We start from the raw sequence: 12150 nt of genomic DNA, 5'->3' as shown, positions 1-12150 counted from the left end.
TTGGTCAGCATATTGCCTTTAATCAGAAGGTTGAACATTGATCTGAAACATTAATCAGTGTTGGAATGACATTGTTAATGTCTCCATCAGCAGCACATCCTCAGGGGTTGGTGGTTGTGTTGTCATGGTTTCGGAGTCTTGCTGGATTTGGCGATAAACAGAAGTCGCCAGGTTTGATACAGCACCGTTCCGTGTGCCTGTATCCGCAGTAAAAAGCGCACTTGGGGATAGAGAAAGCGGTAGCCTGAAGGAGCGCAATTACTTTACACGGGGATAAATCACACCAGTTGGGCTTCAGCCGTTCACCGTTATAAAGGGATATTATCATGTCTGCGAAGGAAAGACTCAAAGGCAAGATGACCAAAGACAGCGTTACCTTGCTGCCCTGCTTTTATTTTGTGGAGGTAAGTGCCTAATGGTTAAGAGCGTCATATGTGGTCGTATTCGACCCGTCTTTTGTCTTATGACTCGTTAAATTAGTCAGTAAATGAAATGGTTTTGGTTCACTCGAATGTCACGTTCAAAATCAAAGCAATAAAGCAGATGAGCACAGTATCCTCAGTCATTTGTTGTTCAGCATTAGACTCCACATCCTTCTGCATGACTGCACGTTAACTTTACATGCAGTGTTGGCCGCGAGATGGGTGTAAAACATTGTATTTGTAGGGGGACATGTATTGTGGGGAGAAAAAAAAATGTCTGGCTCGTGTGCATAATCGTGTCTGCAATTTAAAAACCCTCTTATTCTGATCAATATAAGCTAAATAGACAAAAAGGCATAGACAACGTGGCCTTTCTTAGAAAAATGAGGAAATGATGAAAAACAATGATAATGACAAATAATGGAAAGATGATTCGGCTAAATAAAAACTAAAAAGAGCCATATAATGTTCTATATAAGTTCTTATTAGGCTGTCACACAAAAGCCTCTCTGCATTGTTGTGGAAAGGTTAGTTTATGGTAATAAAACATATAGCCTAACCTTATTAGAACGTTCATAGAACGTTAGGAATTGGTTAACTAATACATATCCAAATGGGGAACGTTCTGTGTTTGCTTGGATAAATATACTTGTATGCCAAGGTGAAGGGAATCATGCACATACTTATGAAGTGGGACAGGTAATCTTCTGAAAATAGGGTTTGATGATGGGTTCAAGGGCAAATGTTCTCAGTCACAGAATTAATAGGGCACCATCCAGTTTAATGGGGTTCAAATATCTGATGTGCCCTATATAAATGATATTACAAGGAATTGAACACTGATCACTGGTGTCATGGAGATGATGGTGGCAGTCCTTGATCTACCATGTGACTTGTTTACTTATAAAGCCACAAAGCTGAATTCCTTACTTCTTAGACATATACCAATATTTACAATAAATATGTTGTTTATTGTAAATTGGTATATGTCTCGTCACTGTCATGACTGCTATGTTGCTCGGAACTGCATGCAAGACTTTCACCTATACTGCTGCACTTGTGTATATGGTAGTGTGACAATAAAGTGATTTGATTTGATTAAGTATTTGATTAAGTGTATTAAATATGATATTATATGTATTACATACCATGTTCATGAACTAAAGATTCCATCTTCTCTGAGTAAACAGTTAATGCTCTCTAAAGAATGAGGGCATAAAGAACTTATGGTAGATGTTACATGAAACTGCATTCCTTAGCACTTTTTTGACATGTGAGTCTGTTACCTTAGTGTGATTGTTGAACTGTATAATAAATTGACACAAGGATTAAATCACATATGTTGCTGAAAGAGTTATGAAATATTTTCTGATATTTACATATTACCTTTATGTTATTTGGGGACTGAAGAACAGTACATGAGACATAATTTGTCATATCAAGTGTTGAACAAGTCAGTTTATGTCAACAGCTGGCCTATTTCAGTCCATTTTGTTTAGATCAGACACAGAATCAAATCTTACAGCTGCACTCAAAGAACAGTAGGCTAATGTCATGTTCCCAGGTGTGACCTGGTTGCCTTCTATAGAGTTGCCTTGCCGCAGGGACCTTTATTCATTCCCGAAGCTGAGAATGAATTAAAATTGAGTCATTTAATCTGTTTCATCTCAATAATTTCACATAATTAAAGGACTGTTCCGGGTTCAATACAAGTTAAGCTCAATCAGCAACATTTGTGGCATAATGTTGATTACCTCAAAAATACATTTCGATTTATCCCTCCTTTTCTTTTAAAAAAGCAAAATTGAGGTTACAGTGAGGCACTTACAATGGAAGTGAATGGGGACAGTTTTTAACACAGAAATGTGAAGCTTTTAATTTTATATAAGTACTTTCCTTAATTCTTCTGTTAAAACTTGTGAATTATTTGAGCTGTAAAGTTTTTTAAATTGTAATTTTTACAGTCAATTTAGGGTTTTAATGTTTGCCATTACATCGTCTTGTTAACGAAATTGTAAAATTTGCTATAACTTTACACAGAAAAGTTTAGTAAGGGATTTTATCAGACTAAAATCATGTTTACATGCATATCCTTTTTATCTTGTGGCATATACTTTTGAAACTTAGTGTTTTAACATGAAAAAATTTGCCCCCATTCACTTCCATTGCAAGTGCTTCACGGGAACCAAGATTTTTGCTTTTTTTACAGAAAACGAGGGACGAGTCAGAATTAATTTGTGTGGTAATCAATATAATGACACAAACACTGTCAATTGAGCTTAACTTGTATTGAACCCGGAATATTCCTTTAACTTCACAGCTTTACTTATTTGTTTAACTTAACGAAAATGAGCTAACAAAAGGGCCGAGTAATAACATGTTGTCCCACCAAAAAATGCCGTGTATGCTTTTGACACATAATTTTGGTTAAGCTGAAACAGGGTGTATTGTATGGGACAAAAATGTTTTTCTTTGGGATCAAGTGTAATGTGCACTGCTCTTTTTAGGTTTGTTGAAACAATTTTTCTTAAAGATTTGGGCGATTGCTGCAGTATTGTCTGAAAACATGATTCTCAGGTTTTAATCACTTGCGACTTTGAAAAGGCTTAGGCTACTCATCGTTTTGTTCTTATTTTTTTAAATGAAGAATGTATTGCACATAAGTTGCATTTTAGTGTCTTGTATGTTAAAAATATGACAATTGTTTGAAGCTTAAGATATAGCAATTTCAAATTACTGCTAAATAGAAAGTGATTGCTCAACTCTACAGAAAGTGATTGACTCCGACAGTTATGGCTGGTCTGGGAAAATAACTAATATTCTATGTGACCAGGAACAATATGAAATTATAGTAAAATTATTCTTAGAATTGATCCAGTAAAACGTTATAGACCTTATGATTGTCTGTGCAGATACAGTACATGCTACTGTAGGAAACAGCATCAATGGAAGCAGTTCAGAGTGCAAATCTGAACTGTTTTTTGTGCAGATGGTCTCCCCAAGCAGGCTGATTACACACACACCCATGATCTTCATGCTGTCCATCCAAGTCTTGTAATAATTCACTACTATGGCCCTTTTTCACTTTGAATTGAACAACACATCACATTTCCTCCTGGGAGCTGCATGTAACTCCAGCAAAGTTTCATGCAAACCCTTATTATTTGTACCATTGATAGAGCTCATTCGCCAAGATAACGATAATGCCATAATAGATGGCTTGCTTTGTCAGGTCTTAAAAGCAAGGATGTTTTTACTGTGCACCATTGCATGTTTTAAATGTAAATGTTCCTGTAGCTCAGCTGGAAGAACATTGCACTAGTGATGCCAAAGTCATGGGTTCAATTCTCAGGGAACATACATAGTATTTACTGAAAACATGTATACCTTGAATCAGGGCCATAACCACAATATACTTTGAAAGGGGACAAGTATAAGATATGACCACCTCTCACTGTTGCAGCTCACATAGGTAGCCAAGTTGCAAGCGGAATTGTCAGACATGTTCTCGCCTCTCCCTGGTTGCACAAACCTCATAGAGCACCACATCGAGACCACCACCCCCGGGGTGGTGCTTAGCTGCTCCTATTGCCTTCCTGAACACAAAAAAGGCTGTTCAGGAAGAATTAGGGGATCTAGCAATAGATGGGCATAATAGAAGAGTCACACAGCAATTGGGCCAGCCCGGTGGTTCTGGTACCTAAGAGTGATGGGACGGTCTGATTCTGTGTGGACTATCGAAAGTGAAAGTGGTGTCTATATTTGATGAGTGCCCAATTTTATTCGACACTGGATTTTAAAAAGATTTATTGCTAGATCCCCTTAACTCCAATCTCCCAAGAAAAAACAGCTTTTTCCACACTTTTAAGTTTACACAATTTGTGACCCTTCCTTTATTTTTTTTCGGGACCCCCGCCATGTTCCAGGGTCTCATGGAAATATGGCATATGCCCCCGCTAATCTATATGATATCATCATTTATAGTAATGATTGACAGCAGCACATGCAACATCTGAGAGCCGTCCTGAGATCGCTGCAGCAGATGGTGCTCATGGCCTACCCAAAGAAATGCACAATTGGGCAGGTTGAAGTTCGTTATCTGGGGTTCCACTTGGGCCATGGGCAGGTGCGTCCCCAAATTAACAAAACCACAGCAATCGCAGTCTGCCCAGCGCCCAAGACCAAGTTTCAGGGGCTGGCTGGCTACTATCGAAGGTTTTTGCCTTGTGTCTAACCATCTAAACCAAGTCTTTTCTACTTTTACTTGAATCATTGGATTACAAACTTTTAATAAGTTTGACCACAAAACCTAGCTGCATGACTTAAAAAGCATTCAACAATCTGCCAATCTTATGTAGCATTCACATATACCGCGAAGCGAGCCTTTTGCTTGGCGCGATTACATACAAAGTTAATGCAAAGATGCGAATAGATGTGAATTTGCACTGTGCGACTCAAACACGCGAAATCATTTCATTTTGTTTAATTCACGTATTAATCCGCATGACGTGTAGAAATCCTCATGGCGCGTTGCCGCGAAAGCCTATCAGCACTGACATTGTCCAAATTTCACTGATGTAGTAGGTGAAGAAATCTGGAAAAATGGATGAAAATATTGTTGTAGTGGTGTGTGGGCACCCGGAATTATATGACACAACGTCATACATGTACAGAGACCGGATGAAAAAATACATAGATTGGAGGAAAGTGAGCAAGGAAGTTGGACTAACTGGTAAGTGCTGAAAGTATGCGCGTCAACTTGATTCCAGCTTTTGGTTGTACTTTACTATGAACCAAGTCGTAGAAGCCTCTCCTCTTGTCCTTTTCAGGAATAGAATGGGAATACTCGTGGGTTCGCGTTACTTGCATGAATGTGAGTTTAAACACAAATTTATAATCCAGCGGTCAAACTTGCACGAGCAATACGAGGTATTTACACTCCACCTAAGTCTAAAAGTAATGGTTTTAAATAGCCGCTGGATGATTCAGCTTTGCACTTTGCTTCATACTCACAGTAATTCTGTTTATCTGCAGAATTATTACAGGTCATCAATATAACAAGATGTTTTATTCATCTCACTACTGCAAATGGTGCCCATATAGTATCTTTTCAATCGAACTCCCAGGCACAATCTCCAAATGATTTCACAAGTCCTTGTCAAATGAGACGAGTCACCCCGTGCCAATAATACAGAGTTATGAAATTACTCACCTCACATTGGAAAACAATCTACAAAGCACCAAACCTTACGTTTAAGTTAAATAAACATCAGACTAAGGTATTTATTCAGATATGTTTTTTTTAGGTGCCTTCTAATTTCATGATAAACCAACCTTAAATTACATTGTATGTACGCACACACAAGTATGTTTCCAGACATTGCTTCACATTCGTTCCCGAAATTTAAACTAGCAACCAGTTGTGTTCAGGCATCCGCAGATGCTGCGTTTACAACGTTACCATGTTTACCATTAGCACAATACATCCATAAGCAGCACAAATGTGCTGTCCAGTTGCCGCGGTGTACTGCGGTGTCTTTCAGGCTGTGTGACTAAACCTCCCACTACATTGCATATAGTGCAAACGCGCCGTCAAAGCGCCGCAACCGTGTTGTCTTTCAGGCCATGTGACAAACTCATACAACACTGTAAACAGCACAACACACCGCTCAAGTGTGCTCTGTCCAAGCGCCACAACTGTGGTGTCTTCGGGCCATTCGACAAACTCCTTCTACACTGCAAACAGCCATTCATGTGCCACAACCACGGCACATCTTTCAAGCCATGCTTCTAAGCATCCACGGCCCCTCTGCCTCCTGCTCTTCCTCTCCAAGCTACTACATCAAATCCCCACTCATAACAGATCTCTCAACAATCCCATCTCCCTACATGCACCAAGCCCACCATCCATCCTCTGAAATTTCCACTGTTCACATGGGGTGTTTCCCTCGTTCTCTATCAACAACCATTCCAAATGCTTCTGTCTTTCCAACCAAATACATTCCTCATGCTAACATCCTTCGCCCTACTTCTTCATGTGTATGGCCCACTGGAGCAGATTCCCGCATGAGGCTGCCTCCGCCGGCAAACTCTGCCCCAGACTCATTCACCTCCTCACTTTACCTCTCCTTCCTACCATCCTATTCTCTCCTACCCTTGAACCGGATGCCTCAGCAAGTGAAATCCAGAATCCTTTTTCAGCCAGCCCAGAATTTCCATCAAACCTACAACCTGTCATTTTTTGATTTTTCTCTCCTCTCCATATCCTCACATCTCAACCAATCCAAAAACCTCCATCCTGGAACCATCATGGTGTAACTAAGCAGCATCCATTACTTCTATAAACTAATTTTTTTAGGTGGCTCAGTGGTTGAGGCTCAGGCTTACTGACCAGAAGGTTGGGGGTTCAAGCCCCAGCACCACCAATATGCCACTGTTGGGCCCTTGAGCAAGGTCCTTAACCCTATCTGCTCCAGGGGTGCCGTATCATGGCTGACCCTACACTTTGACCCCATCTTAGCTGGGATATGTGAAAACTAATACATTTCACTGTATACAGTATATGCAAAAAAAACTGTGTGTATAATGTGTGACCAAAATAAAGGATTCTCTATTCTAATTCTCTGCAAAACTCCTCCTCAATAAACTATCCCCAGATCTCACTTCTCATCAAGAGAATCCACAAATCCCAAAACACCAGAAAAGATACTAGGCTACCCCTCACCATCGACCTGCTCATCTGATATCTAATTACACTCCACCTGGCCTACAGATCTCCAAACACCTCAAAAACATTAGACACAATGTTTCATTCTTGCCTTCTTCAGCTTCCTTCGATGTTCAGAACTCACTACCACAGCAAAAACTTCGACCCAAGAATCCATCCCACTATTTCAGACCTCCATATCACAGACCATTAGACAACCTTGTCATTCAGAGTTAAAGAGTCCATACCAAAAGAGGGCATCCGATTTTCATTTTCAGCCTGATACAAATACAAATTCCAAGCCACCAAAACCAACACCAGGCTCCCCCTCACCATAGACCTGCTACTGAGATGCTTAAATACTCTCCGACAGGGCTTTATTTCGCCAAACACCACAAAACACGAGATGCAATGTTCATTCGGCTTCCTTTGATGTTCAGAACACACTACCACAGCTAAATTTCACCCAATAATCCACCCCACCATTTCAGACCTCCCTATCATAGACAACGAGACAATCAGAAACTTTATCAAACCTTCCAATCGCTAGCACACTATCGCCATTACAGAAATCACTAACCAGAACCCCCCTCGATTCACTTTTTGTAGATGACAAAACCATGCAGATTCACGATTCTGGTTCCAAAAACACCTCAAATCTGTCTCAGCGAGATCTTCTGCCCGAATACAGCGTAAGATATTCACATTTATTTGTATTGTGGGCTCGCCCATTCGAACGCTAGTTGGACTTGCTTGCTCGAGCAGCCGCAGAGCCTCCCACGGGGCTCGCACTATTTGCCACATAAGCCCATCCATCGAACTAAGCCAGGAGGGAGACTTAAGGTCTGCCTAGGTGGTCAGGATTCATGCCTCCATCCAGGGTGACCTTTCACAGGGGTGCCCCACATGTTAGGGCTTAATGATCCCTCCTGTGCATAACAACTCTCTGAAAGCTAATTTCTCTGTGGCCAATACCACCACTGTCCCTTCAGTGTTTCAACTTGCAATCCCTCTCCAATCTCCCCCTTTCTGCTGTGAGCACCCTTCCCATTCGAACGCCCTTCCTGTTCGAACACTGGTTGGGCTTGCTTGCTCGAGCAGTTGCCGAGTCTCCCACGGGGTTCGCACCATTTGCTGCAAGAGCCCATATGTCAAACCATGCCTCTGTCCAGGGTGACACTGTCCTTTCATGGGGATGCCCCCTGTGTTAGGGTGTAACCTCCTGCACAGCAGCTCTCTGTGAGCTCATTTCTCTGTGGTGATAACGCCACTGTACCTTCAGAGTTTCAACTCGCATGCTGTGGTGAGCAGGGTGGAGCCGAGCGGTGTCTAGGCAGAGCGAGGCCGGGAAGATAAGTGGCAAATGACTTCAAACCAGTGTGCCACACTGGCCTCACATTCCAGCGAGGAGAGGCGGTAGTACTTAAGGAGAAGAGACAGAGGCAGACAAGGGAGAGATGTTCGAAGCTTTTCCGCTTGTTTGGCTGTCTTCATGATTTGACACAGCTAGCTGAAAAGTGTTTTTGTTCATTTACAGTGGGTACGGAAAGTATTCAGACCCCCTTACATTTTTCACTCTTTGTTATATTGCAGCCATTTGCTAAAATCATTTAAGTTCATTTTTTTCCTCATTATTGTACACACAGCACCCCATATTGACAGAAAAACACAGAATTGTTGACATTTTTGCACATTTATTAAAAAAGAAAAACTGAAATATCACATGGTCCTAAGTATTCAGACCCTTTGTTCAGTATTTAGTAGAAGCACCCTTTTGAGCTAATACAGCCATGAGTCTTTTTGGGAACGATGCAACAAGTTTTTCACATCTGGATTTGGGTATCCTCTGCCATTCCTCCTTGCAGATCCTGTCCAGTTCTGTCAGGTTGGATGGTAAACGTTGGTGGACAGCCATTTTCAGGTCTCTCCAGAGATGCTCAATTGGGTTTAAGTCAGGGCTCTGGCTGGGCCATTCAAGAACAGTCACAGAGTTGTTGTGAAGCCACTCCTTCGTTATTTTAGCGGTGTGCTTAGGGTCATTGTCTTGTTGGAAGGTGAACTTCCGTCGTTTGAAGTCTGAGGTCCAGAGCACTCTGGAGAAGGTTTTCGTCCAGGATGTCCCTGTACTTGGCCGCATTCATCTTTCCCTCGATTGCAACCAGTCGTCCTGTCCCTGCAGCTGAAAAACACCCCCACAGCATGATGCTGCCACCACCATGCTTCACTGTTGAGACTGTATTGGACAGGTGATGAGCAGTGCCTGGTTTTCTCCACACATACCGCTTAGAATTAAGGCCAAAAAGTTCTATCTTGGTCTCATCAGACCAGATAATCTTATTTATCACCATCTTGGAGTCCTTCAGGTGTTTTTTAGCAAACTCCATGCGGGCTTTCATGTGTCTTGCACTGAGGAGAGGCCATAAAGCCCCGACTGGTGGATGGCTGCAGTGATGGTTGACTTACTACAACTTTCTCCCATCTCCCGACTGCATCTCTGGAGCTCAGCCACAGTGATCTTTGGGTTCTTCTTTACCTCTCTCACCAAGGCTCTTCTCCCCCGATAGCTCAGTTTGGCCGGACGGCCAGCTCTAGGAAGGGTTCTGGTCATCCCAAACGTCTTCCATTTAAGGATTATGGAGGCCACTGTGCTCTTATGAACCTTAAGGGCAGCAGAAATTTTTTTGTAACCTTGGCCAGATCTGTGCCTTGCCACAATTCTGTCTCTGAGCTCTTCAGGCAGTTCCTTTGACCTCATGATTCTCATTTGCTCTGACATGCACTGTGAGCTGTAAGTTCTTATATAGACAGGTGTGTGGCTTTCCTAATCAAGTCCAATCAGTATAATCAAACACAGCTGGACTCAATTGAAGGTGTAGAACCATCTCAAGGATGATCAGAAGAGCAGCTCGATTCTATATTCTTTGGCACACCTGCCCATCACTCGGGCAAAGGTATTTTCCTTTGTGCACAAAAAGGAAAGAAAAGATGACTGATACTGGCACATTGCTAGCAATGCAGACACAGTGTTTGTCTTAAAACATGTATCTTTTAAAACCAAAAATTATAAAAATGTTGGGCCTTTATCGCATTTCAAGGCTTTATTCACAAAATGATTGCATTCAATGCATTTACTACATTAAAGGACCAAAGAGGACCATTATATTTGTGACCTCAACACTCGTGAACCACCCCTCCAAAAATGGTTTGGTCCCTCCCAACATTCAAAACATGGTTAAGGTCTTGCCTTGAATGCAAGTGTCAGATAGTGACTACCAAATAAATTATTATACAGTAAATCAGTGGTTCTCAAGGTTTTACATCAGGACCCAAATTTTACATTAGATATCAATTGGCAACCCAACATTGTACCAAAGTTGGTTATTATGCCAAAAAATATCCTTAAAATCTAAATTTGAAATGTATTAATAAAAACATGAACTGCATGACAGTATGTAAAACTAGATAAGTAAAATTTGTCAGCTTCAAGACAAACTTTGATGTTGGCTTTACCAAACGTTGTTTGAAAGTGTAAACTATTTTTTATAGTTTGAAGGTTATACAGTAAAGCAATTACAGTATGACAAGCAAACACCTACCGTAATTTCCGGACTATTGAGCGCACCTGAATATAAGCCGCACCCACTGATTTTTAAATAAAATATTATTTTGAACATAAATAAGCCGCACCTGTCTATTAGCCGCAGGTGCCTACCGGTACATTGAAACAAATGAACTTTACTCAGGCTTTAACGAAACACGGCTTGTAACAAAAATAAATAGGCTTTAACGAAACACGGTGTGGCAGCGGGGGCGTGGTCAAGCGCCCGTCCGGGAGAGAAAAGCGGTAAGGGCGCTTACACCTGAGCTAAATTATGTCTAACACCGGTGTCTAATTTCAGTAAGCATGGGGAGAGCGGCATAAAATGCAGCAGCCACAGAGCTGAGAGAGTGACACACGTCAGTAGTGTTGGCGCATAGAAGAATTGAGAAACTTTATAAAATTGATTGTAAACATTGCTGTGGCCATTAAAAGCCTTACCTGCAACGTCAAGAGCCCTGCTGAAAACTGTCACACTGGTGCCCGTGTGACAGTTTTCCCAAGGAGGACACGTGAAGCAGGGCACTTGAAATTAGACACCGGTGTTAGACATAATTTAGCGCAGGTGTAAGCGCCCTTACAGCTTTTCTCTCCCGGACGGGCGCTTGACCACTCCCCCGCTGCCACACACGGCTTGTAATAAAACATTTGCAGTAAACAGTAGCCTACCAATAAAGTCATTGGTCACTATCTTCCTCGTCCTGTGCACTGAAACCACTGAAGTCATCTCCTTCGGTGTCGGAGTTAAATAGCCTCAGATTTAGTTGTCTTTTTGCACTGAGTCAATTCCTCACGCTGCTGTTTCCAATGTCTTATCATCGACTCATTAAGACCAAGCTCCCGTGCAGCAGCCAGATCAATCGCCTTCAACTTGAAAGCAGCATCATATGCGTTTCTCCATGTCTTTGCCATGGTGAGGGTGACAAAATTACTACCGTAATCAGAATGATGGGAAGTTTGAGCGCGCTCGATTTAATCTAAACAGTAAACAAAAAAGTTGTTTTGACCTTAACCCGTTCGGCAATTTCATTGGTCTAATGAAAGCTTCACGCCGCCAAAAAACTGAGCACGTCACAGAATGTTTTTTTTTATTTTTATTTTTTTTATAAAATTTGAAAGCGGGAAAAATCCATATATTAGCCGCGTCATTGTATAAACCACGAGGTTCAAAGCGTGGGAAAAAAGTTGCGGCTTATAGTCCGGAAATTACGGTAACTAGATGCCGTGGAAGTGATAAATGTGATCTCCATCAAAGTCACAATTATAGACAAACACAACATGCTTAAACTGAAAACACACAGACAGTTATACTCTTTCATGTCTTAACTGAACACATCCCATTAAACATTCACAGTGCTGTGGAAAAAGTAAGTGAACTCTTGGATTTAATAACTGGTTGAACCACCTTTGGCACCAATAACCTC

At 41.5% G+C, this 12150-nt stretch overlaps 1 protein-coding gene across 1 annotated transcript in view; it reads left to right on the top strand.

Annotated features, from left to right (window-relative positions):
• The first annotated feature begins 326 nt into the window (after positions 1-326).
• LOC127644675 (phospholipid phosphatase-related protein type 4-like) overlaps positions 327-12150 on the top strand; it is a 34432-nt gene continuing 22608 nt past the window's right edge. The window contains exon 1 of the mRNA XM_052127985.1: positions 327-404. Coding sequence (XP_051983945.1) covers positions 327-404 — 78 coding nt within the window. The remainder of the gene's footprint in view (positions 405-12150) is intronic.

The sequence above is a fragment of the Xyrauchen texanus genome, chromosome 6 (assembly GCF_025860055.1).
Source record: "Xyrauchen texanus isolate HMW12.3.18 chromosome 6, RBS_HiC_50CHRs, whole genome shotgun sequence".
Lineage (NCBI taxonomy): Eukaryota > Metazoa > Chordata > Actinopteri > Cypriniformes > Catostomidae > Xyrauchen > Xyrauchen texanus.
This window is presented reverse-complemented; position numbering and strand designations above follow the sequence as displayed.